General features: G+C 41.2%; 5 protein-coding genes across 11 annotated transcripts in view; 1 reads left to right on the top strand and 4 right to left on the bottom strand.

Annotated features, from left to right (window-relative positions):
* Positions 1 to 135: 135 nt before the first annotated feature.
* Positions 136 to 8207, bottom strand: wcy (WW domain-containing adapter protein with coiled-coil wacky). Of its 4 annotated transcripts, XM_065483235.1 has the most exons (11): positions 8024 to 8207; positions 7829 to 7862; positions 7245 to 7461; positions 6352 to 6428; positions 6069 to 6297; positions 5485 to 5631; positions 5212 to 5420; positions 3394 to 3769; positions 2421 to 2590; positions 2236 to 2363; positions 136 to 1421 (listed from the first exon to the last, which is right to left on the bottom strand). In XM_065483235.1, the coding sequence occupies exons 1-11, from the start codon at positions 8062 to 8064 to the stop codon at positions 1346 to 1348; spliced, it is 1704 nt and encodes a 567-aa protein (XP_065339307.1). In that variant the 5' UTR covers positions 8065 to 8207; the 3' UTR covers positions 136 to 1345. The 4 variants fall into 4 exon arrangements, with proteins under 4 accessions (XP_065339307.1, XP_065339305.1, XP_065339308.1 ...); XM_065483233.1 differs by having other exon boundaries at positions 6069 to 6428; XM_065483236.1 differs by lacking the exons at positions 7829 to 7862; positions 8024 to 8207 and adding an exon at positions 7527 to 7822 and having other exon boundaries at positions 6069 to 6428.
* Positions 8208 to 8436: 229 nt separating this feature from the next.
* On the top strand, positions 8437 to 12810 carry LOC135939070 (phosphatidylserine lipase ABHD16A). Its single transcript, XM_065483238.1, has 13 exons — positions 8437 to 8624; positions 9114 to 9170; positions 9226 to 9432; positions 9491 to 9561; positions 9623 to 9795; positions 9853 to 9970; positions 10020 to 10155; positions 10212 to 10376; positions 11330 to 11514; positions 11567 to 11703; positions 11762 to 11913; positions 11965 to 12069; positions 12121 to 12810. The coding sequence occupies exons 1-13, from the start codon at positions 8541 to 8543 to the stop codon at positions 12124 to 12126; spliced, it is 1596 nt and encodes a 531-aa protein (XP_065339310.1). The 5' UTR covers positions 8437 to 8540; the 3' UTR covers positions 12127 to 12810.
* Positions 11964 to 13386, bottom strand: Urm1 (Ubiquitin-related modifier 1). The gene is made up of 5 exons (XM_065483252.1): positions 13217 to 13386; positions 13091 to 13161; positions 12952 to 13033; positions 12831 to 12879; positions 11964 to 12760 (listed from the first exon to the last, which is right to left on the bottom strand). The coding sequence occupies exons 1-5, from the start codon at positions 13252 to 13254 to the stop codon at positions 12692 to 12694; spliced, it is 309 nt and encodes a 102-aa protein (XP_065339324.1). The 5' UTR covers positions 13255 to 13386; the 3' UTR covers positions 11964 to 12691.
* A 239-nt stretch (positions 13387 to 13625) lies between these two features.
* Positions 13626 to 16862, bottom strand: LOC135939074 (short/branched chain specific acyl-CoA dehydrogenase, mitochondrial-like). Its single transcript, XM_065483246.1, has 9 exons — positions 16715 to 16862; positions 16496 to 16563; positions 15537 to 15660; positions 15379 to 15479; positions 14807 to 15184; positions 14609 to 14734; positions 14358 to 14540; positions 14122 to 14257; positions 13626 to 14065 (listed from the first exon to the last, which is right to left on the bottom strand). The coding sequence occupies exons 2-9, from the start codon at positions 16526 to 16528 to the stop codon at positions 13890 to 13892; spliced, it is 1257 nt and encodes a 418-aa protein (XP_065339318.1). The 5' UTR covers positions 16529 to 16563; positions 16715 to 16862; the 3' UTR covers positions 13626 to 13889.
* Positions 16863 to 18206: 1344 nt separating this feature from the next.
* The window catches only part of tna (tonalli), a 60995-nt gene continuing 51997 nt past the window's right edge, over positions 18207 to 27204 (bottom strand). Inside the window, exons 1-13 of one of the 4 annotated variants that reach the window (XM_065486438.1) lie at positions 26635 to 27144; positions 25802 to 26023; positions 25006 to 25204; positions 24131 to 24316; positions 23463 to 23906; positions 23021 to 23405; positions 22643 to 22854; positions 22271 to 22582; positions 21751 to 21893; positions 21399 to 21688; positions 21138 to 21340; positions 20622 to 20885; positions 18207 to 20476 (exon numbers count right to left, since the gene is read on the bottom strand). In XM_065486438.1, coding sequence (XP_065342510.1) covers positions 20318 to 20476; positions 20622 to 20885; positions 21138 to 21340; positions 21399 to 21688; positions 21751 to 21893; positions 22271 to 22582; positions 22643 to 22854; positions 23021 to 23405; positions 23463 to 23906; positions 24131 to 24316; positions 25006 to 25204; positions 25802 to 26023; positions 26635 to 26714 — 3099 coding nt within the window. In that variant the 5' untranslated portion in view covers positions 26715 to 27144 and the 3' untranslated portion in view covers positions 18207 to 20317. Of the gene's footprint in view, positions 20477 to 20621; positions 20886 to 21137; positions 21341 to 21398; positions 21689 to 21750; positions 21894 to 22270; positions 22583 to 22642; positions 22858 to 23020; positions 23406 to 23462; positions 23907 to 24130; positions 24317 to 25005; positions 25205 to 25801; positions 26024 to 26634; positions 27145 to 27204 lie in introns of those variants that run through there. The other 3 variants (XM_065486435.1, XM_065486437.1, XM_065486439.1) reach the window with 3 other exon arrangements.

Raw genomic sequence — 27204 nt, 5'->3', positions numbered from 1 at the left:
TCACATCGCAAGTCGTTATTCACCGAAATGACGGAGCAGCAGATCCTCTGGATGGAGAAGCTACGAAAGGCTTAATTATTTGCAAGGCAAAAGCTGCATTCATCAGTTGGCTAACGCAAGAATAAAAAAGCAGTGTGCGAGGCGCAAGAATCGAGGATATTTATTATTTGTCCCCTGTGCATAACACCATCTGTGAAGTCACATGCACAAGCAAGAGAAAATATCTAAAAACAGGCAAGGTGCTGATGCGCTGAAGAAAAGAGTTCACAGAATTGTTTGGTCGTCGCATCAAGAGTCGTCGAGGCAAAAGCGCTTAGACTAATGGATGATGCTGCTCTCTTAGAAATGATTCCAACGCAATGAAAATATTGTTCGTCGCTTTTTAGGCAGTTTTATTATTTACAATGAAAACCGAGTCGACAGAGTTTGGATAAAAAGAATATCTACAGCTTTGATGGCGACGAGTACATTTAACTTTTATGTTTGCTGCTTTTCTTTGTAAGATTCATGTTTTGGACACCTCGATCTAAATAATGGTGCGTCGGACAACTTCTCAAACTGGGTCTGTTGTTGAATTCAGCTTTTTGGAAGAAAATATTAGAAGTGATATAATCAGTTGGGGTGTGTGTTCGTTTAAAGTTTGAGAAGTTTCGAACTCGAATAATTACGATTAACTTTTTTCTCATCTTTTGTGAATTATTTACAAAAAGCTTTATTTTTATCTTTTAAGATTATATGCAAGTCCTATAACATTAATCTAAATGCAATGAATCCGCCGCTCTCATCGGTGTTCTCGCTTATAATTCAGCAGTCACTCCATTCCACGCCAGTTTCAGGCAGACAGAAACTATATAATTCCAGAAGGCAGTCGCCTATTGCAAAATTCACATCACCAAACGACAAATCTTCACTTGTTTATCTGAACCATCAAAACGCTAATCAAGAATTCTGATGTTTGAAATAAATTGAAAGTTTTTTTTTGTCCAGAAGCAAACCACAATAATTTCGATCGATTAACTGCTTGGTTGATTCTCTCTGCACAACAAAACAATCAGGAGTATAAGTTAAAACGGGACACTGTTGAATTGGTCGAGTGTAAAAAATAAAATTGTATGCAATGCAAAGTCCAAAAAGACAGTCAGTGATGATCAATGATGAAGTTTCGCGCACTCTTTTTCTCACTGTCCAGTATCACAAACCAGCAATTAATGCTAGGATTTGCATTTCGGAGGAACAGAACAATCGCCGCCACTTTCTGTTAGCTGCTGCAACCACCCAAATCGAATAATTAATTTCTAATTCACTCTGGCAAGCGAGCTTGTCAACTTCCACTCGATTTTTTCCACTATGAGTCTGACATGAATGAGTTTAGTGACTTCAATTCCTCGAGGTTCTGGATTTGTTGGCGAAGAAACAAAATTCTGCAACAGGGGAAAGACACATTAGAATGAAGATTCATAGCGAATAGCACATAACAAGAAATGTAGATCTCAAAGAGAAAAAGTAAAAAAGCCTTCCAATACATCATGATCGTAAAATGGTAAAATAAAAAACTAACGTAATTAAGAAATTGTGTTATAAAATTTGGAATTTGTGTTAATTTAGCTTTTTTTAGACCGTATATTTCATAGAGCTTTTGAATACAAGTTCTAGGATAAATAGGTGGAATCGTTAGTAGCAAAACTACTGACCAGCTTAGTTTTTTAAGAAATGGTATGGATGATTAGGAATACAAATGACGCTTCACTTAATCAATTCTCTAGCAACTAATATGATGAAATCAGTAATAAGTGTGACAATAAAATATGCCAAGTTTTGTTGGTAGCAAATAATTAAAAATTTCTTAGAGTTAACAAACACTCATCAAGCGAAATCAATGATTTTTGTTTTCTGTCAAATGACAACATTTGATTGATTTCTATTTCATGATTATACTACGATTTTTAAAATAAATAAATTAACAGGAGATGGAAGATGGCATGTTGTACATAGAGTTTATCAGTTGTTTTCAAACAAGAGAGTTACTCGTCAAGATGCACCCATTTGTTTCTTGGAATGTTGCAAGTAAAGGAGACTTGGGCATATTTTGAATTGACGAATAATTTAATTACAGTGAAGGGACCATACAAACACCATTGCACTGTACGTAATAAGGTTTCTCTGATGATGTTTGGTGTTTCATAAATAGACTGTCCTGTCTAGAGTAGAAATAATGGGATTTTCAGAATAACTTACCTTTGTTCTTGCAAAGTTGCTTGAATTTCAGTTTGTCTAACTCTCGAGCGCGCCATTTTGAGTTCCGCTGACACTTTGGTACAATGAAGGCTGCCCAGAATGTAAGCTTCGTCGTTCAACTTCTGAGCCTGTAATAAAATGAACAGCGTAAGGATAACTATTCCAAGGTCCACAGTAAAATTTACCTGTTTTTCCACTATTTCAGCAGGCATCCCGCGAACGTGGTTTACGAGGTCATCTCTGTAGAAATTCGCCAAACTAGGCGTTAAATTGGGGCCTTGCGGTCTTAACGCCTGCAGTGTGCTGCTTCCAGATAAACTTTGAAGTGAGCTCAAACTGCTTGGAGGGCTATTTGCTGAAAAAAATATGCCAAAAATTAATATAAGACCAATAAAATATTTTGCGGACTTTCTAACATTCAGTAAAACTGAAACTTCATAGGATTTAGGGAAAAAGATTGGATCAGTCAGAGGATTTTGATTAAAAATCAGAGTTCATTACAACAACCTAGATTGTTGTCATTGAAATATGTTCCACCATATCAAGATTTATATTACAATTAATATTGAAAGAAATCATGTACAATTTATATTGTGATTTTCCACCAATACTTTGGTACTATAGAAACTTTCGGACGTTTCCCAAGCAAGTTCCAGAACATTTGATTCCAAATTACTCTTTCTAAATTGACTTTAATAATTTATTCTAATTAAGTGACGAAATTACCTTTCCAATTAAATGATGTAATTAAGTACTGAAAATTCTGACAATAAACGTAAACCAAATTTCATTTCAAATAATATTTCAATAAATATGACACATATTTATTGAGATCATTACACTAAATTACAAGACCTCTTTTTGAATTTGTGAAGTCAATTTAAGAAGTAGGTGAGTTACTTGTCGTATTTCAATAACCCGACACCTACTCCTACAATATTTTACCCCAACTAAATTAAACCTCATTTCATTTAGTTAATAACTATATCATTTAAGACATTTTTTTCATTAAATACAAACATTCATTTCCAATCTCTCTTAATGTGAACTTGATTTGCAAGAAATGAGCTAGTAAATAAATAGTTATAAAATTGAATAAAAAAAATGAACTTTAAGTTAATTTTAAAAAAAAGTACAAAGTCGGGAAAGCAAACCAACCTTTCCTAGGATCTTGATAATCCTGTGATTCTGAGTGAGTCGGCGTTGGCGGTCCCTCTGCCGGTGCGGCCCCGCTGCTCGTGTCCACTTTTAGGGGCTGCGATGCTGACGTCGAGGCCACACCTGCTGCTGATGAGGTCGCTGAGAGGGAGTTCAAGCTGTGGTGGTTGTTAGTGTCAAAGCCTGGCTGCTCCAGCGACACCTGCCGCGAGAGCAGTGTTTGGATCGTCTGGAGGCTTTGCAGGGCTTTCTGCGGTGACAGCTCAGATTGATCCCCAAGGCCTTTTGAACCAGTTATCTGCGATAGCAGTCGCGGCAAACTGGCCAAGGACATTTGCTGTGTTGCTGTGGAAGTCGGCGTCGAAGATGGACTAGCCTGTTGGATTAGAAAATAGAGTTAGTTTCCATTTGCTCATTTAGAATTTTAGAATACAATTTCAAAATCAACTTAATGTGGGCCATAACTCAATGGCGAATAATTTTCAACCAATTTGGTACTCACAAAAAGCAGACTTTTAAGTTTCACCAATGTAAATAATGAGGTTACAAATGTGTCTCATTTAATACTGATACCAAATTTTGAAATAACGGCATTATTTTTTTTTGCTACCTAATTTTCACTTTTATTTGAAATATTATGTAGAAAGACCATGAAGTTTCATTTTAATATTTGCTGTCACCAAATAATTTTAATATGATTGAAAATATTACAAAATCTAGGCCTGATTCCTTCTCAAGCCTAATTTCGATATTAAGAGAATGAGTGACATAATTATATAAAGCCACTACCCACTTTCCTTGTAAGTTAACTCCCTTATAGAAAAATATAAGCAAAACATACCATCCTAACTATGAAGCTGTTTTAAAGAGTGAAATTTCTGCTTCCTTTCGCAAAAGTATTCAAAACAGAATTATTATAGTGATTCTCGGCTAAATAATTTAATATTAAAAAATTCAACGCTTACTGGGCTTTTTGAGAAGCTGACCTGCCTTGATTGATCTTAAAAATACTCCGAAAATATAATTTCCTTTTAATCTAGTTTGATAAATAGTTGAAATGGTTAAGGGTGCATTCTAGCTGCTCTACACTCCATATTAATCTATATAACTAAGCTAAATCTTAGCCTTTTGAACACACCAAGCATTTAAATATATTTTCCACGATCTGATTCACTCAGTTGCATGCAGATTAAATTAGCCTTTCTACTATAAATCTGGCAGGCGAACTACAAGGTTGGATATATGCAGTAATATGAAGAAATCGGATGCTACATGGAATTGCATATGCCTGAAATTACTGGGTTAATCCTAAATCTTATTAAAATTGTAAATAATTTACTTTTATAAATTTAAGTGCGCATGAATGAATTATTTTTTCCATGATTTAAGCTGCAATTCACAGCCAAAACTTGTAGGCATCAAATAAAAAGAGGACTTTCAGCAAGGCGTTTTTTCTAAACTAAACAAACCTCATGTGCTACCTTCAATGCAGGGTTCCGAGTTTTATCGACCCGGTTTAAACCAGCCCAGTTAAAACTGGGTTAAATAAGATATACCCGGGTTTTTTGGGTTTTTCATTTCATGTAGCATATAAAACCAAAAAAATTTCAAAAATTTTAATGATAAATTTTTTTACTGATAGTGAAATTGTAAGGTGAAAGTGACGAAACAAAAAAATAAAGTCGTTTTAGGCCAAACTGGTTAAAACCGGTTTTAACCTGTTTAACCCAGCCCACCGGGTTTTTCGGAACCCTGCTTCAACGTCAACCCGCTCAGTCAATCAGGAAAACTTTCGAGCATTATTGTAAATTGTCTTGCCTGTGGAGGTGCTGCATGTTGCTGCTTTCCCCCAGGGAAGCCCCTTTGAGGGGTAGCTGGGGTGGAGGTCACCACCGTGTGGTGACCGCCTAACCTAGAATGGGCGTGATGGTGTTCAGTAGCAGTTGCCGCATTTGGCGTCGTGCGGGAGTATGACGTCTCGGAAGTTGGTGTGCTGTCCCCAGGCGAGATGTCCATATCTTGCGATTCTACCGAACATTACCAGTGTCCAGGTGAGCAATTTAGTCGATTTCATTTAAAAGCGTTAATCACCATCAACAGTGTGTTTTCTTCGGTCGTGAGAATCATCTTCCCTAGTAGACTGGTAGTAATTATTTTCTCTATCAGACTGGCGACTTGAACTGCTTTTCTGGTCTCTGCTACTGCCACTACTCCTCGAGTTGGAATGTTTATCATGGGCTGAAATTCAATTTAATAGTTGTAAAAATTGTGAACAAGCAGCTTAGAGATTAATAAAGTGAAGAATTAACAGGAAAATAATTATAATAAGGTGAGTGCATAAATTCCAATTTAGATGAATCCACTATCAGAGGTTTTCAACTTGAAAATCAATTGTTTTAACTAACTTGAAGGCTTCTGATAGATGTGATAATACTCAAATATGAAAAGTTACACAATTATAAAAATTGTTTTCAACATAAAAAAGTTGATATATTGCTGATATTAGTGTTACAAATGATTCTGTAGAAACAGTGGCAAAGACATGTAATAAATGAATTTGACGAGAAGGGAAATTCAATAAAACAGTAACAAAAAATTTAGTCTCAATTACCTGTCAAAGAAAAATGTGAAAGGCATTGCAAAAATTTCTAGCAAGCGCCAACGCCAACACTCACTTGTTCTGCTGGAACTCCGCGAACTGCTACTGTAGTTTCTGTCCCTGTCAGTGTCCCTCTCCTTGAAACTTCTTCCTCTATCCCGCTCTTTTTCCACCCACTCTCTTGGCTTTTCCCACTGAGATACTTCTGTTTTGCAGTTGTAGTAATACTTTTTCCCTGTCGAGCTGAGATGCTCCGACCAGTCACCCTGTCGGGACCCTCCTCGGTCTCTGTCATCACGTTTGTCCTGCAATCCATGGCCCTGAGAAACTGCATTCTGCCGGCTTGGCAAAGCACTTACGTCCGAACTCCGGTCATGGTTGCTTCTGTAGTCAGAATCTCGACTGTCTCTGCTTCGCTTTGGAGATGATCTGGAATCTGAAAATGACGGTTTAAATTCACTGCTTCACTGTACTGAGGATAAATTAATTTAAAAGTATTTTACTCCTGGTCCTGGCAACCATTTCTGGGGCTAGAATGATCAAATTCATCCTTTTTTGAGAATTAATGAATAATCTGCACTTGACGTTGGTTGTCAAAGGAATGGTGGTTAAAACTTCTAAAATATGTTATGAGCCAAGTCAGCCTTGTTCTGAACAATAGTTGGAAAATGCATTCTACGTGGAAGGGGAGAAACTATGCAAGAGAACGCACACATTGCCGGTGGGGGTGCAAAGTAAAAAAGAGCAAAAAAGAAATAAAAGGATAACTTTGATACCTGTGGAACCTTTCAAGACTGAGTTTGCGCATTTTTTCATGCATTTTTATAAAAAAAATTCCTCCTTCTCCAAAATAAATAGTAACCAAACATTCCACCACTTCCCGCGCAACCAGATAAATTAGAACATTAACTTCAATTTAAGGTATTGCTACCCTATAATAAATATTAGCAATACTACTATAAATTACGATGATTTTTAAGAAAAAAATTTATGTTCTCATGAAAAAGACTGCAGTTAGAGACAAAACAAGTCGAGAAAAATGAAATAATAATTTAAATGACATGTTAATTTGTTTAATCAGCGGTAATTTAAATAACTTCTCAAGAATTGGAGGCACGCACTTTTGCTAATGCCACAATATTATTGACTTAAAATATTATTAGATGACAATCTAACAGAAGCTTTTAAGTTAAAATTTTGATACAGGGTTTGAAACAGTGGGACCATAAAAAGGGTATCACACAATTTTTACCTGAATATTTGTCCCTCGAAGATTTGTAGTCTCGACTATCTCTCTCCTTGTCCCTGATTTTCGGCATGTAGTTTTTACTTTGATAATTTCTTTCTCTAGGACTTTGTGAGTCTGGACTATCAGATCTGTACGAGTTTCCATTCGGAGAGTCTCGCATTCGATCATGCCCATAGGATCTGTCTGATGAGTAGCTTTTTGACCCTCCGTACTTGGAATTCTATAAATCAGCAAATAAAAAAGTTAGGCATAAGCTAAATAACACGTAACTTCGAAAGGTATTACTTAACGTTAACCTCATTTCTGGTTTAAGTTTATAGTTTTTGTTGTGGCAAACATTGCTTGAGGCGATTGTCAATGTTGGCAAACAGATTTTGAAGAATTGAGCCGTGCGGTAATGAAAACATCGCGGCAAGTGTGCCCGAGTGATTGATCCACGTTTTCAAAGGTAAAATGCATGTCCGGCAGGTCGTTAATTTTGCTAATTGCCAAATAAACAATACGGGGTCGCGACTTAAATAGCAGCCACTTGTGACAGTGGGCCAGGGAAGACGCACAGCCAGAAGCAACTTCCATCACCCGCGTACCTGATACGGATGGGTCTGGTGCTTCTCGAAGTACCTGAAACACAACAGGAAAGAGTTAGATAACGTATTAAAGCGTCCGGCGGGGCTCGAGGCAAAATTAAAAATTCGTCGACGTCCATTTTCGACGTCTGAATATGGCGAATGTTAGGGCTTGTGTCAAAGAGAAAATTGGGCGGTCATTTGCACCCCGCGTACCCATCGTTGATCCTTTGGGGTTTCCTTGCATGCATTACCATCAATGCAAGAATCTTTTAAATGTACTCTGCTCTTATTATGGCGGTGGAAATAATAAAAATTCATAAAAAACAATGGTTCGAGCTATCCCTCAACAGTCAACTTCCTTCTCGGACGCCATGTCACGATCGTCAAGCGCGGAGCCGCGGCGAACTAAAATCCAACAAAAGACACGCGCCGTGCGCGCCAGTTTTCAAACAACCTAAGCAAATTTTCTTGAAAAAAAGCTCTGATAATGAAAATTTAACCTATTGAGTCTCACGTTATACGGATAAAAAACATTATACTCTACGAAACTGTCCCTTACAATGATTTTTTAAAGAAATTTCTTTCGTTATAATATTGCGCCACCAGCTGTGTTTTGCCTTTGCTTATAAGCTCCGCCCACTTCTGCACTTACGGTATGGCAATGGCTGGATGAGTGGAGGACAAAAAGCAAGCACTCGTGCCACTCGTGAGTTTCAATCCATGCTCCTCAATGGCTCCACATTATTTCAAACTGTTGATGCAATGCCTGACCAGTCCTCGCTTGTACAGAATTCACGCCGCAGCCTCGAGTCAGGTAACATAATGCAAACAAATCCAGACGAATGACATTGCCAAATTTCCATTCCTAGTCCACTTTCTGGTGAAAGTTTCTTGGGCCTTGATGAAAATAATTATTGCAAGTGCATGGTCACTTGAAAACTTCCAGCGATATTATTGTGTTTTGCTGCATCACCGCGTGTATGCGGAATTTAATTTTCACGAGCAGAAGTGATGTCATCAATGAAGCTAAAATAATAACTTGTTTTATAGATTCAAATTTGAAAATATGTAGAGATGTTTTCTCTTTTTGCTTTATTATTTCTAAGAATAATTGTTGTGAAAAAAGCCTTCAGCAAAACTAATCCCTGACTATATCTACCTAATAAATTTTGGTGGTGAGCAAACTTCCCTAATTTATTCTTAACTGTATGTTTACAAATTAAATATTATGGAGAATCTGTTATGATTCACGAATTTTTTGCTCGGTGTCATTGAATTCATAAAAAGTTTTAATCTTTTCCAGGGTTTCAACTACGAACCAAAGTTACTCGAGAGGTGGGGTGATGTAGTGATTAAGTCGGTGAGTAAATAGCCGTATACAATTATGGTCACTATCAACTTCAGGTTTTTTTCAGTTCTGGGTTCTGCTGAACCTAAAGGTGATCTCAATACCAGTCCTCAGCTTTGCCTTGTATCGCAAGTGTTATGTGGGTCTCACTGGACTGGGACTGCTGCTCGCTGCATCTTATGGTTTGCGGGCCGTTGGACGTTCCACCAACGAAGTTTACATCTCCTTTCTGAAGACGCTCACTGAGGCGCAAAAGGACGTGAGAGCAAACAAGGCAAGCAATTTCAATAACATTTTCATACAACAATTCTGATCAAATAATTTCATCACAGAGAGCGCTTCAACAGTACGACTTTGATTTCTCAGCTTGGCCAGTAGAATTCAAGTGGAATGAGAATGACGGGTACTCGTTTTGATGCCCAAGTTTGGTCATTGAAATTACAAAATATTCACTTAATTTTTAGAGATGAATCCAAGCAGCGTATTTTCCTGAACACATCAAGCTCTCAAGGCCAGAAGAGTCTGCTGGACCGTATTTTGTCGCTGCCTGTGAAGACAATTGGCTACTTGGTGGCTCACAGTGTTGGATATAAACTCATGTTCCCTGGAAGCATCCAAACCCTCCAATTCTTTATAGGTATAAGAAAATTTACTTAAATTATTCCTTTGAAAATTAATAACTTTTACCTTGAAGATAACGCGATAGTTCAAGGCAGAATAAAGTTAATTGAGGAAGAAAGGGGAGAAAGGTTCAAAATGCTAACTCGTGATGGAAATGAACTGGATGCAGTATTTGTCGATAAAAGGAAGAGGTTGTAATTTAATCACGTGTACCGTGCAAACTTATCTTCTAAATTCTAGGCATGACAATGGAGACATTTTAGTGATTTGCTGCGAAGGAAACGCCGGTTTTTACGAAATTGGAATCATGGCGACCCCTCTCGGCTCAGGCTACTCTGTGCTCGGCTGGAACTACCCTGGCTTTGGCTGGAGCTCCGTAATATACTAAAACCTACCAGTGACATTATTTTCATTGGAACTTAATTTTCACAGGGATATCCATATCCGGATCATGTTGTCAACGGAGTTGATGTTGTCATGCAGTTTGCCATACACAAGCTGCATTTCCAGCCAGAAAATATTATCCTCTATGCCTGGAGTATTGGTGGATACGCTTTGAGTTGGGCATCAATGAACTACCCTGAAGTTAAGGGAGCCGTAAGTGTGATTTTTTGAAAATAATCAAACTTGGCTAAAAGTAGTGTTTCTCTAAATGAGTTCGGGATTCAGAAAAAATTTACTTTCTTTGGAAAATGCCAAACTGTTGGCTCGCATTGTTAAGGCATTCTCAGGAGTGCCAAAGCAGTGGGAGATATTTGGGCATTTCAAGGATCTAATGCTTAATGCTGTCTGCCCAATGTCAGATATTTAGCAAAAGGTGGTTAGTTTTAAGTGACTCAAATGCTCAACAGGCTGGGAGGCGCAATGGCGCCGACTCACCACTTGCTGGTTTACGCACCTTTTCAGCAGCTTTAAGGACAAATGTCTGGCGTTTGAATATAAAGACCCCAGTGTGGGGAGGCAAAAAGATGGCCACATTGGGCCCAAGCTCCTCTGTGGTCGCTCGGGCCCCTCGTTATCCGCTCAGTGGTGTTAATGGGACCTGAGACCCGGTGAGCTCATAGCCCATGGGAAGTGCTGAGCAGAGGTTAAAAAGTCGCAATTCATTGACCATTAAGAGATGTTGCAATTAAATTTACATTCAGCTAACTTACGTTATGTAACTGTGACGAAGATAAGCTTTTTCCCTGAGCTTCAATTTGCCCTAGCAAGTACTTTTGAACGCCTTAAATTGGCTATAAATCCACGTAAAGTTCTTTTTTAGCTTATTTTGTTAATTTCTACTAGGAGAAAAATTTAGCTGGCCGCTAACATTGCGGCTGGGGAGCGCCATGAGGCCAATATATTAGATGAAACAGGGCGCACTGGGGACTGCGTTCTACGCCCTTATGGCCTGTCTGGCATTTTGCTTGTGTGAATGATTGCGTAGAACTTACAATTAACAGAAACCAATCCAACCAATGATAATCAGAAAAAAATTTAAAAAGTTTTTCAAATAAAGTTGAATCAATATCATTGTCATAAATTATAAATGCATTTTTTCTGTGCAGATTGTAGACGCCTCTTTTGACGACGTGGTTCCACTCGCCCAAGCCAGATTCCCAAGCAGCTGGGGCTCTTTGGTCAAGCAGATTGTGCATGATTACATGAATCTCAATAATGCAGCCCAGCTGGCTCGCTACCCTGGTCCAATTCTTTTCGTCAGACGCACCCAGGACGAGATCATTGCTATCGAGTAAGCATTTCTTTCAGAAGATTTTTCGATAAACAACTCGTTCCCTCCACAGTCCTGACATCCTGGCCACGAACAGAGGGAACAACTTGGTCATCAAAGTCCTTCAGCATCGGTATCCTCGCCTCGTTGAGGACAAGGCATTGGATGCTCTCTATGAGTGGCTTTCGACTGCCAAGAGCACTGAGCAAAGTAACACAATTCTTATTTCTTTTTAATCGTGGAACTAACCAGGCTCTTATCTCGGCAGACTATATTCTGAAAAAGTTTAATGTGGATGAAGACTTGTGTGCATCTATTTTAAGCTCGTACGTCTCTGAATATTCCAACAAATACCCAATGATGATTGGGGGAGACGACAACTTCAAAGAAATCACCAAAATCCAGCTAACTTTGTTTTTGGTAACTTTTTACTCTCTGCATATGAACGACTTTTCTAATAAAACTGTTCAGGCTCGCAGATACTTGTTGGATTACAACTCAACTCACTGCACGCCACTGCCTGTGAGGATGTTCGTCTTGCCTTGGGACATTGCTCCCGACTCAGATTTTGTGAAGGTACAGGAAATTTGAGTTAAAAATTGTGCGTAATTCCGGTCTTGATTGCAGTTGTGATAGAATGCGCTCCACAATACAGCTATCCTCTATGAAGACAAAGTCCAAGCTAGTTATAAATGCCACTAGATTTTTGCTTTAAATATGATCATGGCTATATGATAGCCTAACATTTTTTCCTAGCTGAACTTAAATAGCAGTTTACAATTTTAACGCCAGCACAGCATTCCTTTAAATGGCATTTTGACTAATTGGGATTCAGTTGGTGTGCTTTGGATTATTAATTTTCTTGACAACCGCCATTCTTATAAAGATAATATTCAGGTCTTGGTTAATTTGTACTCTTTTATATCTATGTTGAAGCTTGGCTATTTAATATCACAGCTTGATGCTTAATATTGTTGTATAGCAAACACATCATCAAGTAGCTTATTTGCCTTTCCTGAGCTGAAACGACCTGTAATAATATCAACCAATTTTTGCTCACGGCTGTTATCCCTTTGAAGCGTAATACTTCTTTTACTTATATAATAACTCTTCTAAAGAAGTCATTGTTCTTGTTGATAATTAAATTTATTGAAATTTTAGTTGAATTAAAAGAATACAAAATATGGGGATCATACAATTAGCCTCCATGAAGTGTTGAGATAAAATGAACTTGATCGCCATCACACAGCTCATACTCTGTTTGCCCCTGTAGAAAATATATGTGATGAAATAAATATCAACTTTTTGGGACACCAACATGTGCCTGAATTTCTTACCAATAAATCCCAGTCGGTGTCATTAACCAATACCAAAATTCCAGGACGGCTGAAAATTAAACAAGATATAAATGGCATAACTCAAATTAAGGTTAATTTATATTTTTAAGTTTAAACTTACACCGAATCATCTTTAACGAAGAGCTCTTGTTTGCTTTTCATCTTATTATCTCTTATCCACGCAATTAGCCTCTTCAAGTTCCCTGGTATTTATAGTTAAAAGGTAAAAATTCACTTTTTTTTGTCAAGTCAAAACTTACAAGTCCCATTGTCAAGAGGTAATTCTAAGTCATGCTGTTTCAAGTTGTCAAATAGGATTTCTGCACCTCCACTAGAAAAGCAAAAAAAGTCAAAATGATTTTGATCTTTAAGATTCCTGAACTCACCCAAAATGAACGGAAATTTTTAAAGAGTCTGATCCCATTGCAATCTTTTACTTTAAATATACAAAATAATAATTTATTTAGACTACATAGACTTCCTATCCCCTGTTCACTCAAATCTCACAATACATACAACATGACATGTGATTGTTGTTTACTTGCGTCCTTTACCTCTGGCACTAGCATTAGCGGCAGGGGCGTTGTCTACAGTTTAAATGTTTCAGCGCCAAATCAACGTGACACGTAGGTTGTGTGATTGGCTGATCTTAGTTAATTCTGTTAGAAATATAACAGGCTTGATGGAAAGTACAGGCTTCTAATATATTTTATTTCAACCTCAGATTTGGCTCCATAATTATAATAAATTAGCAGAATACTGTAGGATTTTTTAATTTAGAAAGCAAACTAATCATTTTAATTTATAAGGCACTTTTTATTTGTTTCTTTCTAAAAATAACAGGCACATTAAATTGCTTTTGATTATAAACAAAATAAGATTCTTCAACATTAGCATAATATAAATCTTCTGGATAAATGGCGTTTTTCGATTCATTATGGCAAGTGTGACTACAACACTCTCAACGCGAGGAAGCCAACAGAAATGCATAGGCACATATTATTCATCATCTTAGAGAACAGGAGCTTCAATTTAGACTTTTGGTAATGATGGAAATGTTTACGAAAACTCCTGCTTAAGATACTTGGCAACGGTATTGAGTTGGATGTTGGACGTGCCTTCGTAGATGCAGCCAATCTTACAATCGCGGTAGAATTTTTCCTGGGGGAAGTCTCGCGTGAAACCCACGCCTCCCATCCATTCAACGCAGCGGGAGGTTGTCTTGGTGGCCACCTCTGAAATGGAAAGACCCTTTAATAAAGTAGTCCTTCATCAAACTGGAATTATTTACCTGAGGCGAAATATTTGGCCATGGATGCAATCTTGATGAAAGGTAGGCCAGCCTCTTTGATGCGAGCGGCATTGTAGACCAGAAGGCGGGCTGCCTCAATTTCGGTGTGGATTTCAGCAATTTGATGTTGCATGCCCTGTGAATGGAATTGATTATGAATTAAAAATGACACTGTTGAAAATAAATAATACAAAAATAGCCACATAGTAGATGACATATAGAAAATTATTGCAAACCTGGAAGTCGTAGATGGACTGTTTGAACTGCTTGCGTTCCAGAGTGTACGGGATGGTGGCATCAAAACAGCCTTGGGCCAGGCCCACCATTTGAGCACCAATGCCAATACGCCCTTCATTCAGCATGCCAGCTGCGTACCTGTAGCCCTTTCCATACTCGCCGAGAATGTTGCTCTCAGGCACCTTTAATTCAAAGGAATATTTTTTAATAAATCCAGGATATCACAACTTTTCTCATTCGCTTTACTGACCCTGACGTTGTCGAAGTGCACCATGCAGGTGCCAGACGCCCTGATTCCCAGCTTCTTTTCCTTGGGAGCGACGCTCACGCCAGGCATTTCACGGTCAACAATGAAACATGTAATACCGCGGTAGCCCTGAAAATTTGAAACATTTATAAGAAAACTGCGTTCTCCTTAAAGAAAAATAAGGAAAAACTATATATATACCAGTGAGGGGTCAGCATTAGCCATGACGAGGAAAACACCGGCAACGTCAGAGTTGGTGATCCACATTTTGGAGCCATTGATGACGAAGTGGTCGCCGTCCTTCTTGGCCTCGGTCTTCAAGGAGAACGCGTCCGAACCAGCCAGAGGCTCCGAAAGGCAGAAACTGCCGACCATGTCCTGGGAGAGACGTGGCAAATACTTTTTCTTCTGCTCCTCATTGCCCAGCTGAGCCATCAGGTTTACCACCAGGGTGTTGTGCACGTCGCAGGCGGCAGCCACGGAGGCGTCAATGCGCGACAGCTCCTCAACCACAAGCATGGAGGAGAAGAAGGACGCGCCAGTGCCACCATACTCATCAGGCACTTCGATTCCCATGAGCTGGAGATAAAAACCCATCAGTTAAAACTATTAAAAATAAATTAATGCTGTCGTCAAGTAAAAATATTAATAATAATTATTACATTATTCTAAAATCTGTTTGAAAAAATTGGCATTTCATTCACTTGTCATGCATGATATTTAAAATCAACTGAGGGGCAATTGGCAATTATTTGCGCAGGGGCACAACTCACTCCATTATCAAAGAGAGCCTGCAGAACGCCAGCGTCGATTTTCTCCTCCTCGTCCATCTTCTTCACGAGTGGGGCAATTTTCTCAGTCGCCAGTTTGCGAACTGTCGATACAAATATTTAAATTTTCATTTAATTCATGCTGAAATTAAAATTTTTACCTGTGTCTCTAAGCATGGTTTCTTCATCGGTGAAGTGGGTGAGAGGAGCGCCAGTCTCGACAGTGTGGCTCTTTCTTGTGGCCAAAACTCCGTTCACAGCACGCCTGCTCAAAAGGGGAGCAGCCTGAACAAATCCAAGCAAAGTGCGAAGGAAATTAATTGAAGGACACGGTGAATTATTTTAATCTATTTTGGCACGACTTTTTAATGAACTGTGCAAATAAAAATAAATAATTTTGATTTCGACCGTTCCTCGGCCGTCAAAAATGATTTAGCGGACAGTGAACCTTAAGATAAGAGTTAGACAGGAACACCAGTTGAAGGCTGAATTACAATTATTATCAGCCCGTGCCAACAATTTGATAAATTATACTTGCAATAGTTTCAGACCAAAGAATATGAGCAGGAGACCCTGCTTTGAATTAAAAATTATTATATAATAGGAATAGGGTGTATGGACTACGTGCGTCTTTGCCTTTGCGACAGCGGAGCAGGTTATAAAGCAGCGACCTTGATCTTGGAAAACGAAACCCGCAGCGCGTGGCTAAAATTACACTTTGCTAAGTGGCAATGCCAAAAAATTAAAAAAGAAAATCAAAAAAATTTAAAAGGCCTTGAATAGTAAAACGCGCCGCTCGCAACGTTATCACAAGCGAACTTGGGTAGAGCAAGTATTAAGTATGAATTCGTGAGCTTCCCGCAGTGCTGGGCTGTATAGATAAAAATATTTTTCAACTTTTATTCCAAGCTGGAGTTGCTCAAGACACTTTCAAAAGAGCTGTGTGTTTAAATTTTTATTTAAAAAGTAAAAATCCTCTATGATCAAAATTGTTACTCATCTTCACCAAGGAATAAATAAAATTCCCCAAATTAAAATTCGGTATAGCAGGTGATGGAATTTCTATTGGCAAGGGCGGCAAAAGTGCTCTTGTCTGTGGAAAAAGAGAATAATAACTCACCCCCCTGGTAACCAGATGCCTCAGTCCGTTCATCTCGGCGTAGCTGCGGTTTATTATCCTTCGTAGACCTTGAGCGGGCAGAGAAATAATTTTTTAGCACTCAACCAGGACAGCGGTCTCACCGAAATGGTGAGGGGCAAATTGAAATTAGTTTACAGTCGAGGGTTAATTAGCGATTAATTAGGAGGCAAGCGGGAGAAAAAGGCGAACGACACCTACAGGCGATCCTTCTCGCGGCCGAAAGAGATATTTTGGTTGGGTTCCTCTCGTTGGGGGCCCGTCTTTCTCTCTCTCTCTCTCTTCTCTCTCTTTTTCTCTGCTGACGAAGTGCAACGGGAGGAGGGAAGGCAGAGGAGAGGGAGGATTCCGGACGACGACTTGCCGAGGAGAGAGAGAGAGAGCAGAGCAACAGGCCGGCGCCGCCTGAGGAGAAATCACACTGGGCACAACACACCACCACTTTACCTTGCCAGCTATTAGGCCTTGAGCAGAGACGATTTTTCTCGCATTAAATTTGTTAGCTGGCGAGGGCGTGACGTGAACCTGAATAACGAGAAGAGTGTAAATGAAAAGTCACTATTTAATAAGTTTGAGTTTGACTTACTATAGCGCTTACGAGAAGTATAATGACCAATTCCTAAGTGACAAGAGAAAATTAAAAACAGTCTGGCTCTATATACATGTTATTTTCTTTTATATATTTATAAAACTTAATTACTCTCTACTCTCAAAATTTTAAAAATGCTCTATTGCACACAGAGAGTGTAATAATGATTTTTTTGGTTTTTATCACCTGTAACATAGCATAACCAAAAAAAAACGCGAAAAAGTAAAATTATTAATACTTAAAAGTCAAAGAAATGAAAAACAAAAATGTTTTATTGGAATACATTTTTATGCTAATGGCATTTAAGAGGAAAGTGTTACTTTTTAAGTTTTTCGCCTCAGTAAAAATAAATTTAACAGTTGTGGATAAGTTATATATGGGTAAAATATTTTTGCAATCTTAAGTTTAAACAGCCAAAATAGCCAAAAGAGGATTGCAATTAGTTGCAAAACTTGGCAAAGATGTTGAGCGGATGTTACAAATCGAATGCCGCTCCCAAAATTCAATCAATTATAATTCAAGCCATCTCCCTAACCTTTACCATAATACTATTGTTTTATCGATCGTACCAATACTATACGCCATTTTCAAATTTTCAGCTCTACACTACTATTAATCTGAAAACACGACGATTTTTAATATGAAATCTCGATTGAATATTTTAATATGATTATTTGGGATGAATATATTATTCAGTTTTAATTCCTTGAAAAGTAATATTAGAGCAGGGCCAATGAGATCCGTTGTTTTCTCCTGATGAGCTCGCTCTCACGCTATTTTTCATCCTCTCGCTAGCATTGAGAGTTTTTACTTTATTTATAAGAGCAGCAAAAATCTTGAATCAATCGAAAATAACATATTTTGGGTTCCACCAGGACTCGCGAGCCTAGTTAGTCTGTGTCTTTCTTCCGCATAGTGACTAGATAGATTAAATAGATTTTAGCTGTTGCGCTGCTGAGCAATCTCCAGAATCAACGATTTAGAATTTTGAAAACCAAATATATTTATAATTTTAATCTAAATTATAAATTGAAATAGTTGCTATGATACTAATTTAATTAAGGGATCAGTACAATGCGAATCATAAAATAAAATTCTTTAAAGTATTTTTAATCATTTTTATTTTTATACATGATTTTTGTGGTTGGTTGATTGGTGATCTAGTTTTCCATTGGACATGTTTTAATGTACAATATATTCTTTCGTTTCAATTGTTTTCAGAGATGCACTTTTCAAAACGTATATTTACAGATTTCGTGTGTCCCTTTTATCGCACTTGCATCGTTTCTGCTGTGGTTCGTAAGATTTTTGTGGGTGATGAATGAGGATGAGAATTAATTTTTTTTATTATTCTTGTGTTGCACTAAACTCAGAGTCTATCAGGCTATCCCTTTGTAATATTACTTTTAGACCACTTTGACACATAAAAAGGAATTTATTTTGATCAACACATCGCTGCTTCTTTTTATAACTTTTCCATTAATTACTCTTCTCTCTTTTCTAATAAATATATATCTTGTAATCTTATTTTGTTACAAATTATCTCTCCTTGTGGTAGATGCGTGGGTGTGTGCTTTAATTGATTTTTTAGTTCAACGTTTTATGCGCCGCACAAACTTTGATTTTGGCTAAGCAAGAATTCCAACTTTCGCGCATTCCAGCGCAGAGAAAGGTCCAAAAATATCTGCACAAGCTGATTTTGGTCACAAACCTGGCGGAAAGGTCAGAATGCGTAGACAAATGATAAACAACACTATAGATTTTGAAGGTGTTTAAAATTTTATAAGAAACTAGTAAAGAGCTTTCTTTTTACCTACAAAAGTGACGCTTGCATGAATACTGTAAGAGACGAGGGCAAAACGTGAAGAAGTGGTCTTGTGGCCAAATCGAAAACGAAAAATGCGAAACCCTGAAACCGAAAACATAGTGTTTGTTTGTGTGGCCAAAGCGACAAAACGGCTCACCGAGCTGAACAGACCAGTTTTTAAGTTTTAATTTAATAAATTACAACGGCATTGTAATATTGTTTGATTGCCTCGTGAGTCGATTCTACGTGTTCGTTAAGAGCCACGGGAGCCATTCTGCGCAATAGTTATTTGTACTTTGAATTTTTGTGACGCCCAACAACCAAAGTTTTGAGAAACAAATCGAAACGCACACAGCAATCAACCTGGTCAGTTGGTAATCTCATTGCCATTGAAGCTCAGTAATGAAAAACAGTTAAATTAATAATTAAGGCCCTCTTGCACATTAGAATCGATTGAAAACACACTCTCCTCGCGTGGATCGTGAGATTAATTGCTATGAATTCTCATCTGCTTCAATCAATCAATAATATTAGTCCTCTCGCAAAAATATTATCGTCTCGTCATTGAAATAATTATATCACATTTTGTATTGACTTGGCTTTACACAAAATATACAAAACAGCACACAATCAACAAACACAGACAGACATACAAGATCTCTCTCTGTACAATGGCAATAAGATTAGTTGGTTTTTGCACTTGTAAATTAATCAAGTAATCCCTGTTCTTCAAATAAAATTATTTCTTTTTACACTATCGAGGACAAGTTCCTTTCGGAGAGACAGACAAACTGATAAGAAAGTCGGAGGTCGGCGCCCAAAGTTGCTGAGGAGGGTGTAAAAAGAGCCAAGCTGGGGGGAAAATAGGAAAAAAACGATGCATTACACGGTAATTATTTATAAATAACAGTCTTGCTACATTTCATTACGAGTGAATAACCAAATTTAGAATCAAAAATGCGCTCCGATTCCCGAGATTTGTACTTTCGAGTTATATTCCCAGCTTGCATTTCGCGTCGACCAGGAACTGAACTTTCAATATGAAAGTCGAAAACGGGAAATCAAACAACAATAAATTTTCACTGGCTAACTTTGGGCGCCATGCCCCAGAAGAGAAGAATCCGCTTGTGCCACAGGCCCAAACGCAGCGCGGGCGAAAACCCGTTTTTAAATCACATTTCTTAGTTCAAGATGAAGCTGGTGGTTTGGGCGAGGGCTGCAAGCGGACGAAGAGAGTTCACTAAACTGTCCACCGCACTACTGGCCGAGCTATGTACAGGTAGAAAAGCACTGGATGAGAGCGAGCGAGCGAGTCCACACAGCAGGTAAAAAAGAAGAAGTAGGAGGCTTTGGTCAGAGTCAATAAATCGCGCGCACTCGCGAGTCTTTGCTTTTCCCCGTGGGCAGTCTAATCGAAGAGGGCGAGAATGTCGTCACTGGTGGGCGCACTGCCCGGCGTGCCGTTCGCCCCCGTACTGCTGGCGCCACTTGAGGGTGGCGTTGCCAGGTCTGGTGGGTCGAGGTATGATAACAGCTCCATCGGGTCCACCACATTGTCGGGCAGCAACTGCAAGGATCATGTTCGCAAATAAGAAACCCGAAAATATGGCAGGATGTTAAAGCCAAAAATTAAACGCATTCTTAGTACAAAAACACATACAATTATTCCACGAAGAAGTGTGGTTTCGCTGTGAAAAATTCAGGAAACTTACATTTAGTGCCTCCTGACCAGTTCCCTCGCCATCAATAATTGCCGCCGGGTCAAAGTTGAGGTCGGAGGGGATTTCGGCAGACGAGTCTGGGGCTTGGATGGCGTTGGATGAGGTGTTGTTGCTGCCAGGACCGCCATTCGAAATGTTGGGGTCGTTGGGAGGAACGCTCGGAGGACCGCTGTTACCACCGCCAGGCGTGTTGGCCTGGCCAGGCGTTCCTGCGACTGCTCCTGGCGTGTGAGGGGTGTGAGGTGTGTGTGGCATCTGCAACAAAGAAAAAATTTTATTTGCTGATTTTTTTCTAAGTGGCAGGTTTTGCTATAAAATGTACGATGTATTAGCGTTAACATAAAATTTAAAAAGCTAGATTTCCAGTCTCTACCTCTATTTTTAACAAATATTAAAAAAATATAGGAAAGGAGAAGCTGAAAGTTTTAGGAACTTGTGATATTTTTTTTTCAAAATTATTTATTTTCAGCAAAAAAGATTTGTTTATAAAAATGGAAATTTTCTTACCTGATCATTAAGACTCTTCTCCATCGCATTGAGAGGGTCCAGCGAGCTGACCGACTCGTTTAGGTGGGACAAAGGACCGCCAAACTCCTGTCCAGAGCTGCTGGGCCCTCCAGGTCCACCCACAAATTCGTACCCGCCCATCCTGTTCATATTCGAGTTGTAGGCAGGGGGCGCGTTGTTCATCATGGAACCACTGGCGATACCTGAAACGGATAGGCGTTCAAGAAAAACTGCCTTGAAGTCCATTTGTATGGCACTCACTGTTCATATCTGGCGGAATGTAGGGTGACATGGACTGGCTCATGTCCCAATTGCTCGTGGTGGGAAGGGTGAGGCTGCCTGGAGACATCATTTTGTTGTGCCTCTTGGCGCCGCAAGAGTCATCTGACTCATTCTCAGCCTTGACGTCCTGTGAACTGCTGCTCTTGGCCGCTTTCCAGTTGGCCTGCGCATCGATGGTGACTTCCTCGGCCTCCGAGTTCGGGCCGAGCTGGGTCAGGATGGCCCAGACGTACTGGTCCACCTCAAGACCCTCCAATTGCGCCGATTTGCTGCGAACGCAAACGGTCTGGTCAGCACGGGAAACGGAAAAGAGGAGGGGATTAGGACTTACTTGCAAATTGGACACCGCCACGCGCCGCGTTCGCAGTTGAGTTGCAGGTACGATTCGAGATCAAAACATTGGATGTGTTTGCAATCGTGGCCTCTGGCTGGCAAAATTATCCTCTTGCAGGTGATGGGGCATTTGAGTGGTACCTGTGGAAGAAGCAATTCAAAGAATTAGTTTCAGATTTCACAAAAATATTTTAATTTTGCTTTTACTATAAAATTGATAAAAACTAAGAACGAAATAAATGGTTTGCTATTCTGCGCGGAATTGTTTGAAGATGGGCGGCTGTGAGTGAATTTCAAGAAGAAAAACTAATTTTGATGTTCTCGTAAGCTTATCCTATGGCATGAATTTTGATTTGAAAAGGGCAGCGCAGATAAAATAGCCACTCTACATAAGGAGAACGTGGGATTTGAATTTTATTTCTAAATTTCGCTCGTAGCCACTCATTCTTTGTCAGTTTTAAAAAGCATAGTTCTTAAGTTTCCCGTTTAAAAAAACTCATTTTGAAATTTTCTCTCACCTTGAGGGCGGTCTGCTCCACTCCGTCAGACGGGCCCAGCGCGTTTGAGGCCGGGTTGCTGAAGTTGCGCTTGATTTTGGCGATGCAGTGTTCAGCCATGAGGAGTCGCTTGCGCAGCAGGCCTTGCAGCACGCTTTTCACACTCGGTCGGTGTACGAGCTGCAGGACAAAGAGGTGCGAGCAGCAGCACGCCGACACCGTTATTTGGATCGTGTTCCGCCCCGCCTGGCACACTTCCTTCAGGTACAGTGGCTTATGCGAAGTTTTGTTCTCGCCGCGGTCAATGTTGAGAGGGGTCGCGTTCACTGAGACCTGCACCAGCAGACGGGAATTCAGAAATTCTGCTCCTCGAGCGGAATGTCCGAATCGTACCTGAACAGAGGCCGGCCAGTTGGTGCTCATTTGGCGGTCCTCGTGATGGAAGCACTTGAGCTGCAGCTCCAGGTCGTTGCGCCACATGAGCGTCTGGTGAACAGTCGGCTTCAGCTGGAAGACGTGGTTGCTCACCGCCAGGTTGTGCTCGAGGCGGAATGGCGACAGGATGACGCCGTCGCGCACGGGGAACGTCAACCGCAATTCATCGTCTGCTAGAATGGCAAGTCGACAAAAGTTACAATTAGTTTCCATCGAAAAAAACTTCGTTACAAAAAATAAACCCAAACTGCTACTAACTGGAGCCATAAGATTAAAAAAAATTGTAATCAATCCAAGAAGCAAATTTTGGTAAATGTTTCAAAGAAATAGACTCACTTTGCATAGGTAAGGGTGGCTTTATGTCCGGCAGAGACGGGTGAGGTGCTTTTCCTTCTTGCACTATGTTGGACTTTACGTCCTGGTTCGGACTGATGTACGGTGGTAAACTGCTGGCCGGGGTGAGAGGAGGGGTGGGGTTGCCGGGGATGGGGCTGTGCTGGTAGTTGACCGAGCGCTGACTCATCTCCTGCTGGAACTGCTGGAACATTGGCTGTTGCTGCTGCTGTTGCTGTTGTTGCTGCTGCTGTTGCTGCTGCTGCTGCGGTGGTGGCTGCTGCTGAGGTTGCGGCGTCGTCGGCATTTGGTGGCTCATCTGAGGGCCCATTTGACCACTCATCTGCGCCTGCTGCGAGTTGTACTGCGCGTACTGACCATTGTTGACCTGCAAGAAAGAGGATTTTACAACTCGAGGCGAGGGTTTTTGACTACAAACACTAACCATTTGCCCTCCGCCAAAGTATCCCTGACCGGACTGCTGAGGGTATGGGGGTGTGTTCTGCCGCATGCGGGGGTTCATGCCAAAGCCCGGCTGTCCGGCCTGCGGACCTCCTTGTGGATGGCCCTGCGGATGTCCCGGGGAGAGACCCGGAGGAAGGCCCTGCGGATGCCCTTGAGGATGGCTCTGCGGATGCCCCTGCGGATACTGACTGGGGAACCGCTGCTGCTGCGGCGCCGGCTGCTGTTGCTGCTGCTGGTGATAGGGGTAGTGTTGGGGGCCGCCGTTGAAGCCCCCAGGGTACTGACTGGCCAGTTGCTGCTGCTGTTGTTGTTGTTGTTGTTGTTGTTGCCTTTTCTGCGTCATGTGCATTCCAGCCGAGGGGTAGGGGGCCATCCGCCGGGGGTTGGGACCGGGGTACATTACGCCTCCACTTTGCGGACCCTGCTGGAAGATGAGGGCAACGCTAAAGAATCGGTTCGAAAATTTTCTGGGAAGGCATCTCTTTAGGATTCGGCAATTTAGATTGGAAATGCAAACCGAATGCAGGAGGTTTGAAAGATAATGACTGAAAATCCAGTTGAGGCAAACCATACGATGTATTAGAAATTTCCCAAGCCAAAGTCTAACCTTTTAAAAATCCCCATAATAAGTATGTGTACAATACAAACCTGCATCGACATTTTGCCAGATATGTTGGGCATCATGTTAGGGCTCTGGGGCAGCGAGCCGCCCTGTCCGCCCATCATCATGCTGGGGTTCATCTGGCCCATGGAAGGTCCCATGCCAGGGTTGCCCATTGGCATCCCCCTCTGGTTGTACTGCTGTTGGCCGTAGCTGCCGCCCATGGCGTGCATCTGCAACATCCGAGGTCGGGGGTCAGGGACATTCCTCAGACTCGAGGGGTTTGCGCGGGTGGAGCCGCTGCTCACGGAGCAGCAGCCGCAGCCGCCTTTGGTCTAATTTAAGCTGACTGATAAACAATGAGCCGCGTTCGTCTGCGTCACACTTTCTCTCGCAACGCAGCCATAAAGCACGCTGCTGCTCTCCCGCGAGCGGCCTTGTGCCCAATATTCATTCCTCAAATACTCCCTAAACACTCAAAAATCTCATGTGCGCGGTACGGTGCGGTGCAATCAACGCGTGCGCTCCATTGAACCATTTAGACGGGCGTTGCGAAATGAATAATTAATAATTTCTTGCTTGAATGCTAATTCCAGTGAGGTAATTTTTCGCCCACAGACTCGGGCATGCATTTGAATTGGAAATGTCAATAGAGTTGCGCGTGAGATCTTTAAAAGGTCACAGTAGTTTATAATTTAAAGGAATAATAATAGTTCACAGCTAACTTGAAGAACCAGACCAGTTTCAAAGGAAATGTTAAATTACTTGTACTACGAAATAAATAACACAACCTCAAGGTAATCAAAGATTGTTAATTCTATATGATTAAATTAAAACGTTGCATTTAAGGCAAATTACGGTCATTCCAAATGAATTAAATGAAAAACACGAAAGTAAACAACATTAAAATCGTCACACCAACCTGTGCATACTGCTGGCTGATTTCCTGGCGTTCCTGCATGGCGACCACACTGGCCGTTGCAGTCGCGGTGGCCGTGGCCGCTGCGACCATAGCCGCCGTGTTGAGCGCAGCCCCTGGGGCTCCGTACTGCGCCGCCGAGGAGTCGACGGGGCTCGGGCCCATGTGCGGGTTCATCGAACCATTAGGCCCACCGCCGTACCTGTGGACGTGAATTGCAACATTTTTATTTTCTGGATTGAAAGGTCGATTTCGACAGTAAAGCAAAGGAGGCGGCGGCGGCCAAGGCGAGAAAGACTGCTCATTTCTGCGTGCACTGGGCAAGAAGCGTGTCAAAACGAGTGGAAAGCGAACCATGGTTTTCTCTCTCGGCCTTGCATGCCGCGCCGAATTTGTGCAAATGTACTCGCAGCGCAATAATTATTGCAGACCACGAGTGAGAGAGAGACAGCCAGAGAAAGAGCAGCAGCGCTTTCTCGCCAAGGCCCAGTTGCTTTTCGTCTGATAAGAAGAAACGGAGTCAAAAAGCTTTCGAAATCAATCAGAGGAAGAACACATATAGAGAAAACCGTTATGTTTTTGTAAGGTTATACTATTGCTCTAGTCAAATACAATAAATAATAAAATACATTCAAAGAGCAATGTTTGAAGCCGTTTCGTCAAAAATAGCAAATATTTGTAAAAAAAAGATTTCAAAGAAAAATTAAAAGGAAATGATAAATTTGAGGGAAAAATGAGTAAAAAAAGTGAAAGAGAATTTTTCACAAGGATGACGAAAAATCACGACTTCGATACTGACCCATTGCTAGGGTGAGGCTGGCCGGGTTGCCGGTGGTGGTATCCCTGCGCAAAGTTTCCTGGTTTGTGGCCGCCTCCAGAGGCGTTCGGAGGGTAGGAGGCCGGTCCACCAAAGGAGGCGGCCGTCGTGTGGTGGGGGCCGGCCTGGCTGGAGGCCGTCATACCCCAAACCGTGGTCACCACCGAGAGCTGCTGGGCAGAGCCGCCGCCTGGTGGCCAATCCCTGAAACAGTGCATGAGCACCAAGTTAGACGGCTGCCAACAGTCCTACTCCGCCAACAGTCCAAGTCGCACTCGGCCCGAATCCGATTCGGCCGAGCCAACCAGGTTTGGCGAAGGCGATTTCACGATTTTATAAAATAAAAATTTGTCGGGGATGAATAGCGTTGGCAGGAAGTAGTGCTCGTTTCTGATAAGTATAATTAAGTTGAAAAAGCAAAATTCAACAAAAAAACGACAATTTTTCCTGATAACTTAAAGAAAGCGATAATTTCGTTTCGGTGCGGAGTGGGAAAACTGATAGTACTTATTATGCAGAGCCGTCGTGGTTTTGTCCGTCGGCAAAAATAATACCATCGGCGCAAGCTTCCTCCTACCAGCCACTCGTAGATTACTTTTTATCAAGCAGACCAAAAAATCTGCGACTTTTCATAAAATCAGCGATGAATCAAAAGCACAATAAAAGCGATATCGCATTTTTCGAGTGCTTATTTTTCGAGATAAAGCGACGCTTCCGCGAATAATAAGTCATCTCGTAATCGCAATCGTGCGTATTTGCACGAATTGCACAAATAAACAGCGGACCGGCACGTGCGGTCGTGAAAGATTCGCTACCTGTTCGTGGCTGGGGGGCACTGTCTCGCGAACGGCGCATAGTGCATCGCTGTTGGGGTGTGTCGGAGCAGCTGGGTCATCAGTGGTCATAGGTCGGGCCGGGGTCACCGCCCTACCGGGGCACTCATTTGTTCACACACACACACACTGTCGAACCGACACCACACAACTAACTTAAATCCAAGCGAGCGGAGGCTGCGTGAGGTGCGTCTCGAACCGAGGTCGCGGCCAGACTGCTGGCGGACGAGCGACTCGACGGCCCCAAGGGAGGGGGGCCCGACCGCGGCGGCGGCGGGAGGGGCGACCCTCGTCCGCCCGCCGGTCGTGCACACACCAGCAGCAGCCCGAGTGGCCGGCCGCACGTTCCATTGTCTCAATTTGAAACTCAAAACCCGTCCAATTAATTTTTATGACAATAAACCGAGCCTCTGTACCGAATTCCGTCGCGGATCCTAGCAAATTTGTTCATCAGCGGACATGCCGACCGGGCCATTACACTTGAGACATTTTCCAGTTTATTTTTTCAAAATCTGGGAATTTGATTTTTGATATGAACTGCGAGCACCTGCT

This window comes from Cloeon dipterum, chromosome 3 (assembly GCF_949628265.1).
Source record: "Cloeon dipterum chromosome 3, ieCloDipt1.1, whole genome shotgun sequence".
In the NCBI taxonomy this organism is placed as follows: Eukaryota; Metazoa; Arthropoda; class Insecta; order Ephemeroptera; family Baetidae; genus Cloeon; species Cloeon dipterum.
Note: the sequence above shows the minus strand (reverse complement) of the source record. Positions and strands in the feature narration are given on the sequence as shown.